This window comes from Chenopodium quinoa, unplaced genomic scaffold (genome assembly GCF_001683475.1).
Source record: "Chenopodium quinoa cultivar QQ74 unplaced genomic scaffold, ASM168347v1, whole genome shotgun sequence".
Classification (NCBI taxonomy): domain Eukaryota; kingdom Viridiplantae; phylum Streptophyta; class Magnoliopsida; order Caryophyllales; family Amaranthaceae; genus Chenopodium; species Chenopodium quinoa.
The window spans coordinates 1,258,731-1,278,619 of NW_018742810.1; the positions used below are offsets into that span (position 1 = coordinate 1,258,731).

Consider the following 19,889-nt stretch of genomic DNA (forward strand, 5'->3'; position numbering starts at 1 on the left):
ATTAATGAGCACCTCCATTCACGCGCAAATCACGTGAGAATTAAGAAAGACAAGCCCACGATGGAGCGGCCGCACAACCCATTAGAGCGTCCGCTCCGAGCTTCATGCCTCGATTCTAAAAATTGAACAAATTGAGAGCGTCTGCTTCGAAATACAGAGCGACCGCTCTAAAGGTTCTAACTTATTTGGCCTCAATTGGAGCATTAATTGCTAATTGCCGCTGCTTGTGAGCCAAATTGGTGAATTGGGGTTTCGCATATTGCTTGCGAGTGACTTGTGGTGCTGCTACTTTGATCGTTGGTCATTGCTGGTGTTTGCTAGCGTTTGGAAAGGTGCAGGTCGCCGTAAAGGTTGCTGGTGGCTACGGTTGTATGAATTGGTGGTTGAGGGACGCCGGAGATGGCGGAATTGGGTAGCGATGGTGAGCAGAGTTGGTGAGTGACGACGAGCTGCTAGTTGCATTTGGGTGGATGCGCTGCTTGTGAATTGGTGTGGGTAATTAAGGGGTGTGTAGCAGGTGCTGTTGTGTGTTTAAACGAGTTGTTTTTTGATGAGCTTTTGTTTGGGTTAGGAAGTTAAAAAAACTTATTTTTGTAAATTAATAAAAAAAATAATAAAAAAAATTAGTGTACTATTGTACTGAGAGTGAGGATTCACTAAAACAATAGCTTAGGGGGTTAGAGTTTCCCTCCCGGTTTCAGGATCGCTCTATAGACAAAAAAAAAAAAAAGTGTATTGTGTGAATAAGCGAGAGATAGTTGGCTAGTTGCACGAGTTCCACCTTGATACAAATAAAACAAATCGACAATTAACATGTAAGATCCCTTAGTGAGTGGAGAAAAGTGTAACGGAATCCCCACGAGATTGATACTACAAGTTTAAGGTTGTTATCTTACCATTAGATCAAGTATTATATGGTAAATAACAACATTACTTTATGATACAAATAAGTGAAATAACATGTAGTGTTACTAGATTTATAATGAGTATTACATGACTTGCCAAAAGAGAGATTAGGTTTAGTGTTTTTTAGCATTTTACTAGTGTGTTTTCAATGTTATGTTAGAGATATGAGATATATCTCTAACACCATGTGATAGTTCACTCTCATCTATTACTAAGAATGCACTTCACTAAATTGAAAAACCTATTCTAAATAGAATGCCTCATCAGTGAAATATACCATGCACGGAAGAGATGATATCATGAAATACACATTCCCTTTCAAATGTCCAAATATAAAATGTTTTAACTATATACTACATGGTAAAATTATTGTTGTGTTCAAAGTTCTACATATGGCTCATTTTGGGCTCTATAAACAATAAAATGGCCGAGAATTATCCTCTCAATATTTCAACTAACTAAATTAGTTGACATTCACTATAATTATATATGATAAACAGTAAAAGATCCTTGAAATCATTCTTTGTTGTGGTCATATTATCATTAATTAGATTAACCACGCTTTTAGGTCATAATATCGGATCAATTTAGCGGTTTTGTAATTGGGTACAATAGTGATCCAAGTTGGGTAATCAAATTTGAACCATGAATCATGAATCATTTTTTCCAAGTTCATCAACAATATATCATGATCCAAGAAACTTGGGCCATAAACCATTTTAATAAAAACCACAAAAAGGCCCGAAATAAAAAAAATACTGAAAAATCATCTGGGTACCCTTGTTTACTCTATCAATCACCCAGAAAATCCGAAGAATCATCTCAAATTCTCATCAGAGAAGAAGAAGAAGACGACGAAGAAAGCATATAGGAGTAGCAAAAACGGCAACATCAAAATCAAAATCTGCAAATTAAGACCCAACAACAAGCAAAAGTTGAAGAACAATAATGGCGGAAAACAGAAAAGAATACGACTTGGATGCCAAATGGGATGCTTGTCTTGATCTCTCTCTTCGCCGCTTTGTTTACTCCTCCGTCGCCGGCGCCTTTTCCGGCCTTCTTCTCTTCCGTCAGTCTCTTTTTCCTTTAATTTGCTGCCCCCTTTTTTATATCAATTTCAATTATACTTTTATTTTGAATGAATTGTGCTAATGATGCAAATGTGCTGCGTAGTTTTATGTTTTTGATGATAATTTCTTAGATTTGTTCTTGTTTATGTTGGTTGTTTGTTTGGTAATGTGGAAATATGGTTTTGGGTTAATGGGTTGTTCTGGGATTTCGATTTTAGGGCATTTTGTGGGGTTGCAACAGATTTTTAGGGCTTTGAAGTTGAGATTGTGTTGAAAATTGTTGAATTTTTTGGTGAAGGTGATATTAGGTCAACATTGATGTGCAATAATCGATTGTGTTAATGGATAAGTGCAGTAAAAATTCATAGATATAGAGGAAATGGGGATTGATGAAGATGCTGCAGTGGTCTAGTAATCCCCTATACTGATGCCGATGTTGTTGTTCCTGATATTTTGGCTGGTGTTGAGGGTTTTGCTTGGGTTGTATTACTTGTATATATACTTAAAAATGGAAGAATTGTCTTTTAAAAGTAGGTAGCAAGTGAATATGTAATGGATGACATTGCGGCAACTGAATTTGTAGCATTGAATTAATATGAAGTAAAAGTGTTTGTATGTTTGTTAGTGTTCGACTGTTTGCGTTATTTCCTGAGTCATTATGCACTATTCATTTCCCTGTTTTCGTGATGTTGAGCGACTATTAGACATTGATATTAGATTGTGCTGTGTTTTTTTTTTTTTTTTTTTCTATTAGGGAGTCCTGTGACTCGCTGGGCTTCTGTGGCTTTTGGTGCTGGAGTGGGTCTTGGTTCTGCATACTCGGACTGTTCTAGATTGTTTGACAGCCCCACAGCAAATTTGAGGTCTTCAAACATATCTGACTCCCCTGTTTCTCAGGTAAGTTAATCTCCTTTTGTTTGTATATTATTGTATTGAAAGCATTTACTTTGTATCTGATTGGGTAATTGGAGGCAATGTAGAATAGGTTAACATTAGCTTGATATTTATAAGGTTACAAAATCAATATTTATTTTTATATGAAAAAACTTAAGTTGCTAATTAAAATTTTGTTTCAATTATGTGAGCTTTTAAGAGAGAGTGACTTTGATTTTCATGAGACTGGATTATGCTTAGTATATTGGTTACACACGATATGGTTTAAACAGATAGACTTGAGACTATGTTTGATGGATGAGAACACATAGTTCCTGGTTGAAGTGTTGTGATAAGTGATGATGACTTTGATACTTTTCATGGTATGGCCTTGATTGAAGAGATAGTGGGTGGGTTGGCTCTCAATTGATTGGAGTTACATAATGTCATGGCAACTTAAGTTGCAAAGTGTTTGTCTATGGTATACAAGTATGTCACAGAGTAGCTGATGGGATCAACTAAACCTAGTACAATTTTTAATGTCAAATTCAGGATTCTATAGAGTAGCTAGAAAGGATTTTAGAGGATGTGGGCAGGGAACACTCTCTCACCAGTTTTACTATGTACAGGAATGTTCTAACTATATAGTGATTTTAAACTAAGCTTACTTGACTAATGAGTATTGTTGGCAAAGGAATGATTCTGCTAGTTGACTGACTCTAAATGGATGAGTATTTATCTTGAGCTGTACCTATTTCAATATTTGCTGAAATAAACTTGGAATTGTGCACTATGATGTGCATGAATAATTGAGATCATCAATGTAGGAAATTAGTATTATTAATGTGCTAACTGTGAGCAGTAGGATTGTGTGATCTTAGTGTAGCTCTCTCCTGCTTGATTTGTTTCTCCCTGGGTTAAAGAGGTATGAATGGTCTCATTTAATTTTGGAAGTGTCACTGCATAAGAAAGAGCTCTGCTAGTCAGATTTCTCCCTCTTTCATTAGTTACCTGATATGTGCTGGCTCTGAAATTTGGCTTTCTGCTATTTAATTTGATGTAGATTTGACCATTAGTGTAAGCGTGATGTAGATGTGTGAGACTCCCACTAGTCAGATGTCTCTCTTTTTCATTGTAATCTGGTATGTGCTGGTTCTGAGATCTTGTCTTTAGCTATTCGATCTTATATTATTTATGTAATAGCTATGTAGATGCGTGAGACTCCCAAGGTTTCTGAGTTGGTTGTCTCTGTTTGGAGGCTAGTGAAGAGAGAAGCTCATTATATAAGTTGAAGATGGCTCGATGCTTTTCATGCTTGGGTTTCATCTTATGAGAAACTACTCAAACTAGTGGAGAGAGTGATATGCTAGGGACTATAGATGAAAGATCTAAAATTTAAACTCAAGAGGGCAACTGGAAGAACTCTGGAGTTGATTGGAGTGATTAAAAAGTGAGGATCTTCATTAATATATGTTTCTTAGAAAACCTTGGCCCATGATTCATCATGCTGCTCTTGACTCTTACTTTTGAGCAGATGCAGTTTTCAAGCTGCTCATCTGCTTCACAATGTTAGCTTTTCACTTTTTTGGTTCCCTGTTTGCCTGTTTTCAAACGTTTAAGTTGTCCACCTTGTTCTCTTTCTTTATCTCTATTTTCTAATTAATAATTCAAGTGACTTCACTTTGGACATGTAAACTGCCGAAGTAACAAAAATTCTGATTATGTTTTTGGGCAATGTACTTTGGTGTCTTTAATAGATATGAAGGAGTATACAATAGGAATTCCTCTCATATCAAGCAGCCTTCTTTATATACAACTATGCCAATCCAAAATCTGCTTAGTTTTTTCTCTCATAAATCTTTGTTTTGTGAATTCATTTGAGTTTTCAGATCCTTTTGAGTTTTTCGGTTTGCATATTAATTAATATCTTCTCTTTACAGGATGTGCAAAAGTGACTTTGAGTTGAGTTACATATGTCCGAGGAACAAGTGAGAAGGGCTTCTTACTTAAGTTCACTTTACATAACTGTTATCCTATTGTAGTGCCGAAAATTGTTTTGATGGGTCATTGTACCCTTAATGTACTGCAAAATTTTCACGAAACAATTCCTTTTTGTCTTGTAATGTTACCATGATTTGGAGTTCCAATCAGGAGAACAGAAATTGAAAAGAAAGAAAAATAAAATTCTATAGCTAATGTGTTCAGCACTTAAAATAAAATCTTTCTAGTTAACACGCATTTCATATAGTTCGTTTGGAGATCCAAGTACATGGTGCTGCCTTTTAGGGTTCATAGAACCCTTGGGTTGATGTATTCTTTTACTTCATTGATACCATCAGATAGCTTAACGCAACTATTTAAACAATAGACAACTCAAACCTATTCTAGCAACTGATTTTGTAGCCAATTTCTCATGATCATGAAAGCTTCCTCTGCATCTGCATCTTCTTCTGGAGTTTCGGGTCTATGGACAAATCCATGTCCTCTACCTTCAAAAACAATTACCTTTGAGTTGTTCCCAATTACGTTCCCTAATTCATTGAGGATGTGAACCTGACAAAGAGGGTCATTATCCCCTGTTACAAACAGAACTGGTACCTTCACATTGGAAGCAGTAGATAAATTCATTTGTGTTCCGTAGAAAGAAACACCAGTGACAAAAACAGAGTCTTGGTCTCTGGCTAGCACGTCTAGTACTCGCCCACCTCCATAGCAGAATCCTATTATGCCAAGCTTTCTAGAAGAATCAGCTGCCATAAACTCATCGACCATCCATTTGGTTGATGTTGCAATGTCTGTTGCCATCCTGCTGGGATCCTGTTTGGCTAGCCACTGCTCCAATTGAGCTTGTGATTGGTCCTTGGACCAAGGATCGCCACGGAAAAGATCAGGCACTAATACACTGCAGTTTCAAACGTACTCAAAGTCATATGACATTTATGGTAGTGTTCTTGAATTAATAATAGAGTCCATAATCAATTTGATACTGCAGTTTCAAACATAGTCATTTCCTCCAGTGTTTATGTTAGCATAAGCGCATATCTAGCGAATTCTCCAAGTTTCGTTGTCTTACTGGTATTAGTTAAGACCACAGACGACACTAAAACTCCTCACCACATGATAATTTCTCATGGTCAACATATATGCTCATATGACATCTATGTTCATGCTATATTCAGCAATGTTGTATTGCTTAGTTTCATTCAGAAAGGAATACCAACAATAGGGAAACGTACGTACTTGTAGCCATTGCAAGCAACGCGGTAGGCAAAATCTCTGGTGTAAGAATCCTCAAAACCAAATATGTCTGTCAAGAGTAGAATGCCAGATCCATTGTTGTTCTTGACGGCCTGGAAGAGAGAGGCACGAATAGTATTGTTGCAATCTCCTATTTCAAGCTCTGCTCCATTCACCAACTCGCATGCCTCTGCATTATCTATGTCATCTTCCACCTTAAGTTGGCTGCAGCATACTACTGAGCGTGATGTCTTCTTTTGTATGAAAGATGGTATGGCGCGTCTCTTGAATGCCGAATTGCATCTTTTCTGTAATCAAACTGAAACATCACAGTTAAGAAACTGATGTTGCATATACTTTGTTAACCAATATCATTATATCAATAAATAAAAGTAAGTTTAGTATGCCATTTGTTAGGGAATTTTCGACAAAAGTGATTTATCTACCAACCAATATTTCACTAAGCAAACTTCTTCCACCATATTTTTATTGTCATTCTTGCAAAGTTTGAAGTATATCATTAAGTGCGATATGAGAAATTTCAAATTTTAACCTACTAAATTTAGAAAGTGACTTGTTATTTAGAAATATCTGCCAAGATAAAGGTTTAATTCGGCATGTAATCCTACTCTAAAAGCACAAATAATGCTATTGCAAGCAACTAGCTTCACAAATTACAAGTGAAAGATCAACCCAAATCTTGCAACACACATAACACGCATTTCAAAAATTCATCAAAATTATCAAATTGCCATTATGTTATGTTAAACGTCACATATATATATGAATGCCATTGTTTTTTCAAAATCAAATGATGTTGTATAGTGTATATGATATAAATTTCAACAACAAATTCCCAGTAAACAATTTAATATTTTTCTCAATAACATAAAGTACAAAATAAAAATAAAATAAAATAGAATAGAGAGCAGATAATGGAAACATACAGAGCTTAGAAATGAAGAAGAAGATGATGGAGGCAAGCTTAACCGATGATACGAGCTAAATAGAGAGAATTTGGTTTTGTTGATGCTAATTATTGAAGGAAAATTAGAACAACATGGTGAAGCTAGCTCCATTTTTTTTTATTTATTTTTTTTTAATTGATGAACTTCAAAGTTTTTTTTTTGTTTTTTCAGAAAAAAAGGAGCCTTTCATTTTGTGTACTTACAATATCTTGAGTAATATCTTGTGTTAAATATCAGATATTTGTTGCTCTCATGAATTGATGTCAACATCTCTTGGACCAAAGTATGTATACTTGCTTTTGACCTCATTCTATGTTGAGAAGCTGTAAGTTATTCAAAATGATTAAATTAAGAGGAATGCTAAACCTCATAGATACTGACCATAATGATTGATGAGTGTTTAGAGATTGAAGTTGAAAACAAATACTTAAATCATTATATCTTTTGAGGGGATCAATAATGTATCAATTAATCTTTTTTTTCAGATTTAAATTTATAATTTTATTGTTAACTTACCAAAGTATCTATTGACTAATGAGAAATTGATTTTGGCACACCCTTAATTGATTTTGACACACTCCTATGTGAGAAGAGCATAGAAGTGCTCTCACATTGAGGTGTGCCAAAATCATCCATCAAGTGAGCATATTATCGAAATTACATTATATGAATTGAAGACTAGGTTATTGACTCTTTAGGAATCGGAATTCAAAGTGCTACTACTAGGAAAGCTAATTCTTGGGCAAAATATTGTAAAATAGTATTGGCAAATCAAAGTGAAATCTAACTATATTATTATCACCTTATTTTGTCTTATTCCAAGAAAATTAAGTGTATAGTTAGAACATGTGAAATTTTATGACCAATTAGCTCTATGCAAAGCTAATAAAAGCCTCCAAGCTCATAAGCGCTAATAAGCTCATGATCCACATATATTAGTTTTAGTTAAATTTAGAGTAATCATTTCAAATTAGTAACCTCAAAGCATATGTTCCACACTTGTATAAAATTTGAAACTTTACCTTTTACGAATACTATTTATTGAGAATCGACTAATTCCGAGTTTCACATAAACAAAATTCAATCGTTTATTGTTTCCAATTAGAAGGAGATGTCGTTAAACAAGCTAAAAAATGTTTCATGAAAATATGACCGTATACCCGATTTCGCCCAATGCCAACCTCTTATGGGGCTAAAAACAGCCCTCCAAAAAAAAAAAAAAAGAAAAAAAAAAACAAATTAAAGAGAAGAACACTTAAATTGGGCCACCGCCTACAAATCAGTATTTTAATTAATTGGATTTAGACATCAAATCACACGACGCATTAAATTGAGGATGATTGTGATTTTTCTTAGCAATGAAGGAGAGAACCCCAGAATCAAATACCAAGAAATAACCAAGAAAAACAGAAAATTTTCCATTTTAAAGAGAAAAAATTGATTGACAAGAGAAAAAAAAGAAAAGAAAAGAAAAAATGGAGGGAGATGGTCCACCTGTGAACGATTGCTGTACGATTTGCCATGACAACTTCAACATTCCTTGCCAGGCTAATTGCTCTCACTGGTTTTGCGGTTACTTTCTCTCTCTTCTCTCTTTATTAATTCATAATCCTTCATTTTTATTTAGCTTAAGAATTTAATGAATATATATAATGTGTAGCATGAAATTAAATTGTTGATTATTGAAATTGGAAGGCTGGTTTTCTGTTCTGGGTTTTTTCTGAATGTAAGAATTTAAAAGATGGAAACTTTTCTGGGTTGCTTTGTATATGTGTATATGAATTAATCAAAGAAATAAAGTTTACATCTTGCGATCTTAGGGGGTTTTAATTTATGGTAGGATGAATTGTTGAACTTGGGAGTGATTTATTTTTACTAATGTAGTAATATTATTATCCTTGTGAGGAAGGAAAATGTGAGAATTGATGATGGTGTAATAATGTGATTTAGCCAGATCACATTGATCACAATTGATGCAATAGGTTTGCTTATGAGCTTCATCTTTTGATAAATTGATGTTTGAGTGGTAATATGCTTACTCGAATTCGTCTATTCAATGGTTGTTGTGGAAATGTTGAAGGTGATTGATTTAGCAACTACAGGTCTATAGCTCTACAAGACTACAATAATGATTAGCTTTTTACAATTGGGTTGATGCATCGGGTTTTCTAATGAGATTTGTATTTTTGGTAAATTGATGTTTGGGCGGTAATTTGCTCGCCCAAATTGACCTATTTTAGGGTGGTTGTTTAATTGACTGATCTTTACACTATTTTCATGCCATGATGTTAGCTCACTGGAGTAAAATCCTAACCTAAGGAGTGGAACTGCTTTTATGACATAACTTAGTTCACTTGTTTAACCCATAAATGTTGAAATCTTTGCTTGAGTTTTATGAGGGTGGTGGTACATTTTTAATTTGCTTAGTTCCTTGATGCAAATTGGATGATGTTTGTTGGTTGTCTAGACCTGTTTTCGTTATCTCTTTTTCAGGTTGGTATAGGACCATAGACTATATTTTCCTCAAGACCGCCCTTAGTTTTGGGTTGGATGTGTTTATACCAGGCACCTTACTAAGAACTTGTAGGAAACACATTTGTTGTTTGGTTTGGGACCATGCTAACATGTTCATCAGATAGATCATATACTGAAGTCAATGAGATAAATCATATATAAAAAAAGTTGTATGTGATTTCTGATATATAAAACGTAAACCTCACAGATAGTTGACTGCAATCTCACCACTTTTGGTTGAGAATTTGATTGAAGGAAATTATTTTTAAGAACACTTTTACCTTAAAACCAACAATTTGAGGATATGTATTTATAAATTATAACTTTACAAGTATATAACATGGAGTTGCTGTAATTTTTGTTATTGTTGAAATGGTAGAAGACTAAGAAATTTCCTTTGTTATCATTGTTTGGCATGTTTGCAACCAAGTGCTATTATTGACTGATTCATGTTTTATTAACAATACAGGGGGTTGTATTTTACGAGTTTGGGATCATGCATCAGCATTGCGACCATGCTTATGTCCTTTGTGTCGCCGTCCCATTAGTTTGTTAATACCTACTGAATCTTCCCGGGAACAACGGGCTAATCCAGAAGTTGCAAATATTATAGGGAGGATTGAATTATATAACCGTCAATATGGTGAACGCTCCAGTGATTTCATGCAGGTACTTATTTTTATAAAGGTTACATTAGAGAACTTATAGTGAATCTTTAGTTTTGAGGGAGGGATAATATATAAATCGACATTTTGGACTCATTAGACTATTCTTTAGGTTGGTTTGTTCATATTTTTGCATAGTATAAAGCAGGGGCAGTAGGTATCATCGAGATGGTAGACCTGCATTGGTATCATAGATGGAGACTTTCTGGTTCATGTATCATTTTACATGATTCGTTGCTTCTTCATAAGTTTGCTGCAGATATAGTTTAATTTGTCCAGTTTAAGACCTTATACCCTGAATTCTGAATTAAACCTCATGTTATTTCCTGTTGGAGTTGCATAATTAAAGTTTATTGCTTTACACTTAAGGATGCTGCAATTTTGAGCTCAAAAACTGCTGAAATCTTGTCGTTGAACATGATTAATACTGTATGTTTGCAATTGGAGTATTCCCTTGTTGGTCCTCAATAATACTAGAATACCTGACTGTGATATACCATATGTATAAGCTTGCATGCTAATCTCAAATTCTTGTTCCCTTTTTAAACCACAACTACATACAAAGGAAAAAAAATAAATTGACTCCCTTCCTGTCATGGATCGATGGTGGCTTCTACTTTTATGTATATAGTTTCGGGATACCTATATTTTCCTTGTTCAACTAATCTCTTGCGTATTCTCAGAGATTGCGAGACCTTCCCTTTCTTCTTCGAAGGTTATTGCGTGATTTGATGGATCCTCAAAGATCTCTGCCATTTATAATCAGAGCTCGAATTTATTTGGCAGTTAAGTGAACCTGCTAACCCACACTCTATTTTTTGTTCTGAAGTGAATTGTGCATAGAGTAACCTTCAGCATTGTAATTTCAGGTGTTTTGCAGTGCCATATATGTATTGAGTCCAGTGGACATTATTCCCGAAGGTAAATTTGCTCTATCATTGTACAAACTGCTAAAATTGTATGCATTGGCCGTTAAAGGAGCAATTTTACATCTGCAATTTTTTCCTTTTTCAGGAGTACTTGGAATCATTGGCCTTGTGGATGATCTGATCCTGGTACTTACTTGCTTCTTGCATGTAGCTGCCCTATATCGATCTGTTCTTGTTTTTCGTCATGGTACTCATGGAGGTTAAAGAGGTTTTCCATCAACTTTGAATGCTCAAGCCACAAAAATACAGTTGACGCCATGATTTGTAGCTTAGGGCTTTTACTATTTTTTGTCTGTGTAGTTTGTTAGATTTTTACTGTGGTTTTGAAATTGTATCAGCATCAGCTTTGCCCCTAAACGTTCATATAACAAGTTCCGATTAATCTCATAGTTTCAGTTTTCATTTTTCAATTTATCAATCCCCTTTTTTTGCCTTCTCTTTTTTACAATCATCATAAATATTAAAATTCAAGTTAAGTGCTACTATTTCCTACATCAAACTACAGAAAATCAAAATTAATATCTTGTTTAACTTCAAATTAAAATCCAGGTGACATTAGAACAATGTGACTTCCAAACAATTATCTTGGTAGTTGACACTACGCCATACACAAAAAAATGCAATACAATTTCAGATAAGTCAAATTTTGTTCAAATAGCGGTAGTATAGGAGCATAAAACTAGAACAGCAGGAACAATATTTATTAAGACTTCCAAATGCCAAATGTTATTTACATCATAATTGATCGAATGACTAATTCGCCACACCCTACTTCCTTGCTACACATAATTATATTTACAGTATATACAATGATTTTGGGATATGTTTAAAAAGCACTCCCCCACTATGATTTATTTTAACAAATTAAACATTCTTCAGCAGCTGCTCATACCATGGTCCATGTACACTGGCAGACACAACTGCCATACCAATAAGAACTTCTGCAATTTCGACTACCTTGTCAGTGAGCAAAGTAGCTCCCACACGCCGAAGTGCCATCTCCACCAATTGCCTACCCTTGCTTCCGGTGCCACCGAACATGGCAGCTCTTACGGCCAAGTAAACAGCTCGAGAAACATGCGTAAAGATCGCATCCCCAGATTTCAGGCTCTTTGACAGCATGTTCTCCACCACACCCCTCTTTTCTCGCAGCTTTTCCAAGTTGATAACAAGGTTAACATCATCTGGGAGCTCAATAATTGCTTTGACAATATCAGCAATACCAACATCTTCAACCTTATCGAGCAACTCCGAAAGCTGTTTGGCAGCTTGAGAGATTATGTTCTCCATGTCTGATGGGTTAGTTACCATGTGTTCACTAAGAAGGGCTTGTCGAAGAAGCAGCATACTGCAAAAAAAAAAGAGTGAATGTTTACAACCATCCAATGTTACATGCAAGCAGAAGGGAAGATAGGAGAGAAGTTACACAAACCTTGTGGAAATAACAATGATCTTCTGCAGTTGAGACTGAACTTCTCTTAGTCTAGATACGTTAAGTTTCAAAGTTTCAGGCAGAGATTCTTGTACCAGACCTTCAATCTCACTCACTAAATTCAATAAACCAACCCTGAGAAACAAATCTGTCCTATCTCCTCTGCATTCCGGTTGCTCTTTACCTGAAAGTATGTAAGATCAAAGAGTTTAAATGGAAGTCCACCATAATTTTGACCTATTTATCTACATGTTGCTTCTCAACAATTGTGAAAGAATTTCTAAAAAATTGCAGTATGATTTGGTACTTGATTTTAAGAGAACTCGATATGGATGCCATATAATCTCTAAATAATGGACTCCTTATAAATTTGTCCGAAATAAAAAAAAATGAGATGCTCATCAAATTTCCAGCATCATACCAGTGGTGGTTGGTACCAATGAGCGTATCCTCGACAACACTGAAAAACTTCCCCCCGTGCGAAGAGTAGTTGGTGGTATCCCCTGAGGAGATGTCACCTGGATATCTGGCAACGTTGACAGTGAATCCAAGTATTCATCCCACTCCCGCTCCAAATTAGTGCTCGTTGAAGTCATCCAACTCATTGTCAATGGTAATGAAGAAAAAGCATCAGAAGGTGATCCATATCGATTTGAAAAAGCTTTTTGTAAATAGTCCAATCCAGCAGGCCCTTGTATCATTGGCTCAATAATTCTGATACGTGCTCTGCTTATCTCTTTCTTCAGTTTCTACATAATAAAATAAAATACAACACGAACGTCGTAAATAAAATGAATTCATTAAAATGTTATTGCAAAGAGATAAAGAACCTAAACAAAGACACAAAGAGCAACAAACCTGACTCTCATTTAGGACAAAATGAAGACCCTTGACAATTGATATGGCAAAAGAAGATTTTGTATTATCTCCAGAATGCGAGGCCTCATTCAGTTCTTTCAACATGTTCAGGTGAGCAGCCTTCCTCTCATCATCATTTACTGGGGCTGACAACTTTTGCAGAGTTGTCAGTGCATACTCCAGTAATTTTCCCAGGTAAGTTATGTCCAATGTTCCAGCACTTAAAACCTAAAAAGACGAAGGACAGTCATCAACATGCATATAATAATATAGCTACTCCCTCCGTTTTGCATTAGTTGCAACACTTTGCATTTTCGGCCGTTTCATATTAATTGCAACACTACTATATTTGGAAAGAACCCAACATTATTTTATAATTTCTCTCTCCCACTAACCCCACTTTCACAAATATTTTATTATTTCTCTTTCTTACCAACCCCACTCACACTACTTTTTTTATTATTTCTATGTCTTACTAACAATACTTTATATTATAAGCCTATAAGCCTAGTGTATAATTTTCTTAAACTATGAGCCAAGCCTACTGTTGCAACTAATGCAAATAGGAGGGAGTATGATAAAGAGGCTCTAAACCTATAAAAAAATTAAATGACTACAAATAAGGTTATGTTTTCTCCACAATATTCTATAAACTTATTACTTATCATTATTAAGATTAGACCACATCAGATCAGACCATAAAAACATATACCAAACCAGACCAAAACAAAATAGATAATCTTATCTTTGGTAATTATTGTCAAATATCTTTAATCCTGTATTAATCAAAAATATGAAAATTGGAATTCTATATTATACAAAACACAATAGGACAAATCAAACAAGATACCAAATAATATGAATCTAACAAAATATGAAAGCAGACCAGACCTTAGACATTTCAGATCGAAACACTTTTTTCAATTAAAGAAAACATGGTCTATCTATGATGTGTAGGGGGGATAAAAACAATTAAACTACCTGTGAAAGGATATCTATATCGATCGTATCAGTAATCTCTTGTCGCCAGGCATTGGGAGACATTTCGCACAGTTCATCCCTAACTTCTGTCATGAGTTTAAGAACCCAGCTAAAATCAGGCAGCTCCTGCTGCATAGATTCCATGATGCCGTCCCAAAATGCTTTCTCCATCGCCTCTTTAATTTGAGCCTGCATGGACATATGACAGGTTCAAGACTTCACATGTGTAAGCCAATACAAGCACACGACTAATGCATCCATCAAATATTTCAAAAAAAAAACAAGAACAAACGGCACCAACGCAACATGAACACACCTTGATACCACTGTCATCTTGATCATCCATGTAAAGCTTATCGGCGAAACCATGACGATGTTCATGGACTATCTCATTTACCAAGAGTTCATTCTCAGTGACTGGCTCTATGTCACTGCTTAGTTGGACATCTGCACCGCGTTCTTCTGGTACAGATGAAATCAATGCTTGGCCTGCAGTTATATCATCTTCCTTAAACAACGACCGTACCACAGCGCTTGGTCTTGCACTTCCACCAGCCATGCTGCTTGCTTCACCAGAGACTGAAGATGGTGAGCTGTCTGATGAACTAGAATAACCAGGAGATGATATATGAGCTACAGGGGATGCAAATGGACTTCCAGACTCCCTTGATGCAAAGAATTTGGATCGCACATCAGAAATAGCATTCTCCATGCGTTCAATGCCAGCATCACCACCCAAATCCTGCACTTTTGCCTTAAGAAGTGTCTGATCTTCCATCACCTAGCATCATCCAAATTATTCAAGGGGACCATCAAATTATGAAATTAACAAAGAATTGTATGGAATGTAAAAGATAAAGTTCTGCTAATTCCTTACCTGCTTCTGAATAGCCTTCATGTCATGAGTAAGACCACTATTGTCTCCCTCAGGTGTCAGCTTACAGGTATGCATCATAGATAGCTCCATCTGGCAAGCAGCCCTCACCAAATCCTCCTCTAGTAGTCTAGCATCCTTGACCTTCCATACAACAAAGCAATAAAGATACGAGCACCATGCTTTATCAAATGTCTCCAGCTGCGACCTAAAACTTGCAAGATTTTCCCCTGATGTAGATTTGACACAGGAACCTTCTATTATTATCCTGATCAATAACTCAAACTCCTGAATAAACTTCACAGCAGCCTCAGTAAGGGCTGTCTCATGCCCACCTTTACCACTTAGAACGGCATCTGGGTGACCCAGTATCATATAGGCACAAAGAACAATCCTCACAGCATATCTAGATAATTTACGGGGGCCATGAGTTCCTTCTCCCCTAGATACAGCTCTCTTTTGCCCCCTGGTCCTGGATGCATGGCTTCCATTGCGCCTGCGCACTGGACTACTAACACGCTTCAGCAGGTGATCAATATTTTCCAACCCAAAGGAACCACTAGTTCCCTGTCGGACCCTGAGACGGACTTCAAGCCGATCAACCAAAGATTTCACGACCTTCAAAGTCGTATCTGACTCAATAAGAACTGCAAGCTGTTCGAAAGGCATCGTCTTGACTGATTTATCATTGATATTCAAATCCTCAAAAGCTTTTGCTAAAGAAAAAGTAGTTCCTCTCAACTTCACAAACCGTCTCCAGCACCTACAACCAATGCAATGGCAAAAACAAGTCAGAAATTGGAAGAAGAATAACATGTCCAGCAAAATCTAAATCAATTGCCAATGAAAACAAAGAATTGCCAATGCATCAACAATTCACAGCATACAACCACACTCAGGAGGAAAATAAAATAGTTATGTGCCCACACTGATTGCCAAGGAAAACTTGACCAAAAAAAAGTTTAATAAAAATATAGAGGACAAAAAAATGCTTCTATAATTGCCTATGCAGCAGACAATAACTCCATCCAGCTTTTAAAGTGAGTTAGCATGATTGAGCTTCACCATTGTGTTTTCAGTATACAAAAATAACTAACCCTCAAGTTACACAATGCAGACAATGGAATACAGGATAGAAATTGGCATCACGAAGAAGTATATAAATCCATAACCAACAGCTACTACAATATAAATTCTTCACCTTGATAATTTTCTTGCAAGATTTAAAGCCTGGTCATCTGTGACATTACAATTCATGCGAGGAGAACCAGTTATACTCTTTTTCTGCCTCAAAAGTTCTGCTCGTTGTCTTCTGGCCTGTCATCAGCCACATCAATTAGTTACAAATTGTAAAAGGACATCATAAACAACAAATTTAATGAAATATTGCTATGTCAAGAAATCAGCAAAAGTCAGGTCTAAACAACATGTCTCAAAAATTATACTCCATCCGTCCCAAAATCATAGATGCTAGACCACATTTGGATTCAGTTGTACAAAGTTTTAAATAATTAATTGGATTCCTAAATTCCAACATCTGACAAACTATAATGAATGGTTGACAAAAGACAAGCACATAATACGAAGTAGATAATATACATACCCTTTGCAGCCGATCTTCCAGTTGTTCCCTCTTTTTTTTTCTCTCCATTTCCCGCTGACTGTAAACAGAATTAGCTGCTCTCTGTACTCGTACCAACCTTGCATGTGCCTTTGACCTCTCAGCTTCCAGCAATCCTAGTCTCTTCCTCTCTGCAGCAGCACGCTTATGGTGGATAGCAGCACGCACACACTCCTTATATTTACTTTCCTGCATCGTCCTCCGCATTAATGATTGAGCAGTCCGCTCTTTTCTTGCAGCTCTCCGCTGCCTACGAGATTTCTGGATAAGCATTCTGTTTGCCTCTGCTTGCTGAACCCGTGATTCCACTTTCATACCCAATTCATCACGTTCTTTCTCAACACGCATTTTCACCTCACTTTTAGCTGCTTGTCGTAACTCATCCAACCTAGCCAAGCGCATCTGAGCCTTTGAAAGAATGCTCAACCTACAACATCATGAAATATTAAAACATGCCACATAATTTCCATTATAGCTGAAATTGTTTCAGTAAAAAGTCATCCAAGATTTTCAGAACATTTAAAAAAAAAAAAGGAAAGAAAAAATCTGGTAAAATTAAACATATAGATTTCAGAATTATACTTCGTATTAAAGAAAAAACACACACGGTTCCACCCCCAAACAAAACAAAAACAAAATCAGCAAAAAGGGCCTTATTCTAACATTAGAGGAGAGTCAAATAATTGTATAAAGTAAAAATCAAGCAGCAGTACTGATTTTAAGCACCAAAGGAAACATCTTTTCTCCTCCCAGAAAAGAAAAATAAATGTTCTTCAACATACAAGTGCTGTTGCTCATGAAGGGCACTCGAAGTAACACATTTTCTTTTGAATAATATAAAAATCCTTTAAAATACAAGAACAGCCATGTAATCAACTCATCAGAATCCCTTGATACATAGATAAAAAGAAAGAACAACTCTACGTAGAAGTGATATATAAATGTTTTTTCAATAGGAAGACAGCAAAGGACCAAGCAAACACAAACCTTTTCTGCTCGGCTGCATTAAGCTTAGCTTCAAGTCTCTGACCAAGATCCAATTCTTGTGAAGATGACCATGATGGGCTCCTCTGCTTCGGCCTTGCTTTGCTCGACAAAAATTCATGGAATTGCTGTCATCACCAAAACCATAGAGATCACAAGTAAATTGAGACTTTCAAAAAAGATATCAGTATCCATGACATATGTAAAAGCAATTGCACAACGATTACAATGCAATTATGCAAAACACACTGACTAATGGAAATAACAGTCATAAAACTTCAGTTCAAACAGTACTTTTGGTTCAGTGAGGAGGCTTCAAAGCATATTACTCCATATCTCTTCAACAAACTACCAAAAACAACCCGATTTTCTGATCAAATCATAAAATTCCTAAAAATAAACTACTTGTATAGTTGTATTAACAGCAAAAACAATAAATATCCAAATTATTTACCACCCAAAAAAAAATCATAACTAATAAAACGGTGTCTTATACATAGAATTCTAAGACAAAGCAGATAATTAAAAAGAAAGACATCCAATGCTACAACTAATAAAAAATTAAACTTTACATAAAATTTCCGAAACAAAATTACCGACATTTAATAACTTTCTAATAATCAATGTACAAAATCAACTACGTATTATTTCTATTCATATCCAATCAAACAATTAATCACCAGGAAATTAACCCAAAAGAAAAAAAAATTACGAGAAAAAAGTATGAAGTACAATAAAATCACACTTTTATTCAACGAACTACAAAATTAAGCAATCAACACAAAAACAGAGAAAACACTACAGTTTAAACTAAAACCCCATTAATTAACCCCTAATTATTTCCCACAAATTAACAAAATATTAACAAAATCAAACTAACGTTCACCGAAATTCAAAAAATTGCACATTCAACGTAAAAATAAAAGAACTTTCACACTAAATAACAAAAAGGCATAAAGTAAAACCCTAATGCAACATCAATTCAACAATTATACACTAATATAAACTTAAATTCAACAATTCAAACACAAATAATGAAAAAGGTAGACTAAAACCTGACGACGAAGATCGGCTTCTTTAAGTTTAGCGTCGATTTCTTCAGCAGTCGGAGTATTCCGACACTCAGAAAGTCGGCGACGAAGTCTCCGAGGAAGTTTCGCCGGAGAAGTCGGAGAAGAACTATCACTGATCGGAAAACTCATCGCAACGCCGGAAACCGCCATATTTTCCGACGATGATTCCTTGATATCTGACATCGACGCCATACATTCAACTACTAATTTTTTAACTAACTTTTTTTTTTTTTTATATTCACTTTCTAATTATATACTTAATACAATCAAATAATATAGATTATGATTTACACACACCTAAATAAAGAAAGATATTAACAGATGATGAACAATTCAACAGATAAATTGATCACACCGAAATTTTGATGATAAATTTGGAGAGATTGAGAGAGAAAATGAAAGTTGCGTGAAAGGAAACGTTGTGAATTTTTTTTTTTCCTTTTTTTTGGGCTGAAAGTTTGATGGGCTTTGTTTTTATAAAGGGAGAATTTTTTTTGCAGAGGAGAGAGAGTCGTGTAATTAAAGGATTTCTTTATTACGGAGTATTATTATTTATTTATTTTTGAAAATTTGGTTTTAATAATCTCCATCGATTTTTTTTAAATAATTCCAACTTTTGATTATTATGAAATAATCCTAACTTATGTAAGTACTTTCTTATAACAATTTGAACTTTATTTTTGTTATATATAATAATTCCAATAGGATCCACAAAAATAACACTTGGAATTATTTTAGGAAGATACCTATATAAGTTGTGATTATTCAAGAATAATTAAAATTTGGCATTATTTAAGGAAAATCGGTCAAAGTTGTGATTATTAAAACCAATTTTTCCTTTTTTTTTATTTATTTATATTCCGGATAAAGTGATACCGTCGTAATACTCTTTGTGTCTAAATAA

The 19,889-nt window shown here is 35.2% G+C and overlaps 4 protein-coding genes across 4 annotated transcripts; 2 read left to right on the forward strand and 2 right to left on the reverse strand.

The window, feature by feature from the left end:
- Nucleotides 1-1,619: 1,619 nt before the first annotated feature.
- LOC110725233 (MICOS complex subunit Mic10-like) lies at nt 1,620-5,038 on the forward strand. Its single transcript, XM_021904721.1, has 3 exons — nt 1,620-1,975; nt 2,731-2,873; nt 4,790-5,038. Exons 1-3 carry the CDS (start codon nt 1,855-1,857, stop codon nt 4,802-4,804), a joined length of 279 nt encoding a protein of 92 aa, XP_021760413.1. The 5' UTR covers nt 1,620-1,854; the 3' UTR covers nt 4,805-5,038.
- A 32-nt stretch (nt 5,039-5,070) lies between these two features.
- LOC110725231 (carboxymethylenebutenolidase homolog) lies at nt 5,071-7,269 on the reverse strand. The gene is made up of 3 exons (XM_021904720.1): nt 7,034-7,269; nt 6,090-6,394; nt 5,071-5,751 (listed from the first exon to the last, which is right to left on the reverse strand). Exons 1-3 carry the CDS (start codon nt 7,163-7,165, stop codon nt 5,229-5,231), a joined length of 960 nt encoding a protein of 319 aa, XP_021760412.1. The 5' UTR covers nt 7,166-7,269; the 3' UTR covers nt 5,071-5,228.
- An 842-nt stretch (nt 7,270-8,111) lies between these two features.
- On the forward strand, nt 8,112-11,580 carry LOC110725235 (E3 ubiquitin-protein ligase RNF170-like). Its single transcript, XM_021904723.1, has 5 exons — nt 8,112-8,626; nt 10,038-10,237; nt 10,917-11,018; nt 11,103-11,154; nt 11,248-11,580. Exons 1-5 carry the CDS (start codon nt 8,530-8,532, stop codon nt 11,364-11,366), a joined length of 570 nt encoding a protein of 189 aa, XP_021760415.1. The 5' UTR covers nt 8,112-8,529; the 3' UTR covers nt 11,367-11,580.
- Nucleotides 11,581-11,838: 258 nt separating this feature from the next.
- On the reverse strand, nt 11,839-19,449 carry LOC110725234. The gene is made up of 11 exons (XM_021904722.1): nt 18,968-19,449; nt 17,916-18,040; nt 16,911-17,355; nt 16,509-16,624; nt 15,311-16,070; nt 14,750-15,214; nt 14,434-14,622; nt 13,453-13,680; nt 13,016-13,343; nt 12,595-12,778; nt 11,839-12,510 (listed from the first exon to the last, which is right to left on the reverse strand). The coding sequence occupies exons 1-11, from the start codon at nt 19,175-19,177 to the stop codon at nt 12,027-12,029; spliced, it is 3,534 nt and encodes a 1,177-aa protein (XP_021760414.1). The 5' UTR covers nt 19,178-19,449; the 3' UTR covers nt 11,839-12,026.
- Between the last annotated feature and the right edge of the window lie 440 nt (nt 19,450-19,889).

Bases quoted from the DNA above. Each gene is read 5' to 3' on its own strand.
- LOC110725231 (XM_021904720.1), bottom strand. From the start codon at position 7,165: ATGGAGCTAGCTTCACCATGTTGTTCTAATTTTCCTTCAATAATTAGC. The intron at 6,395-7,033 runs GTATGTTTCCAT...GTTTGATTACAG, and splicing joins CTTCTTCATTTCTAAGCTCT to AAAAGATGCAATTCGGCATT. The intron at 5,752-6,089 runs GTACGTACGTTT...TTGAAACTGCAG, and splicing joins GTTGCTTGCAATGGCTACAA to TGTATTAGTGCCTGATCTTT.
- LOC110725233 (XM_021904721.1), top strand. From the start codon at position 1,855: ATGGCGGAAAACAGAAAAGAATACGACTTGGATGCCAAATGGGATGCT. The intron at 1,976-2,730 runs GTCAGTCTCTTT...TTTTTCTATTAG, and splicing joins TTCCGGCCTTCTTCTCTTCC to GGAGTCCTGTGACTCGCTGG.
- LOC110725235 (XM_021904723.1), top strand. From the start codon at position 8,530: ATGGAGGGAGATGGTCCACCTGTGAACGATTGCTGTACGATTTGCCAT. The intron at 8,627-10,037 runs GTTACTTTCTCT...TTAACAATACAG, and splicing joins TTGCTCTCACTGGTTTTGCG to GGGGTTGTATTTTACGAGTT. The intron at 11,155-11,247 runs GTAAATTTGCTC...TTCCTTTTTCAG, and splicing joins AGTGGACATTATTCCCGAAG to GAGTACTTGGAATCATTGGC.
- LOC110725234 (XM_021904722.1), bottom strand. From the start codon at position 19,177: ATGGCGTCGATGTCAGATATCAAGGAATCATCGTCGGAAAATATGGCG. The intron at 16,625-16,910 runs GTATGTATATTA...GGCTGATGACAG, and splicing joins TGGAAGATCGGCTGCAAAGG to GCCAGAAGACAACGAGCAGA. The intron at 16,071-16,508 runs GTGAAGAATTTA...CATTGGTTGTAG, and splicing joins CTTGCAAGAAAATTATCAAG to GTGCTGGAGACGGTTTGTGA.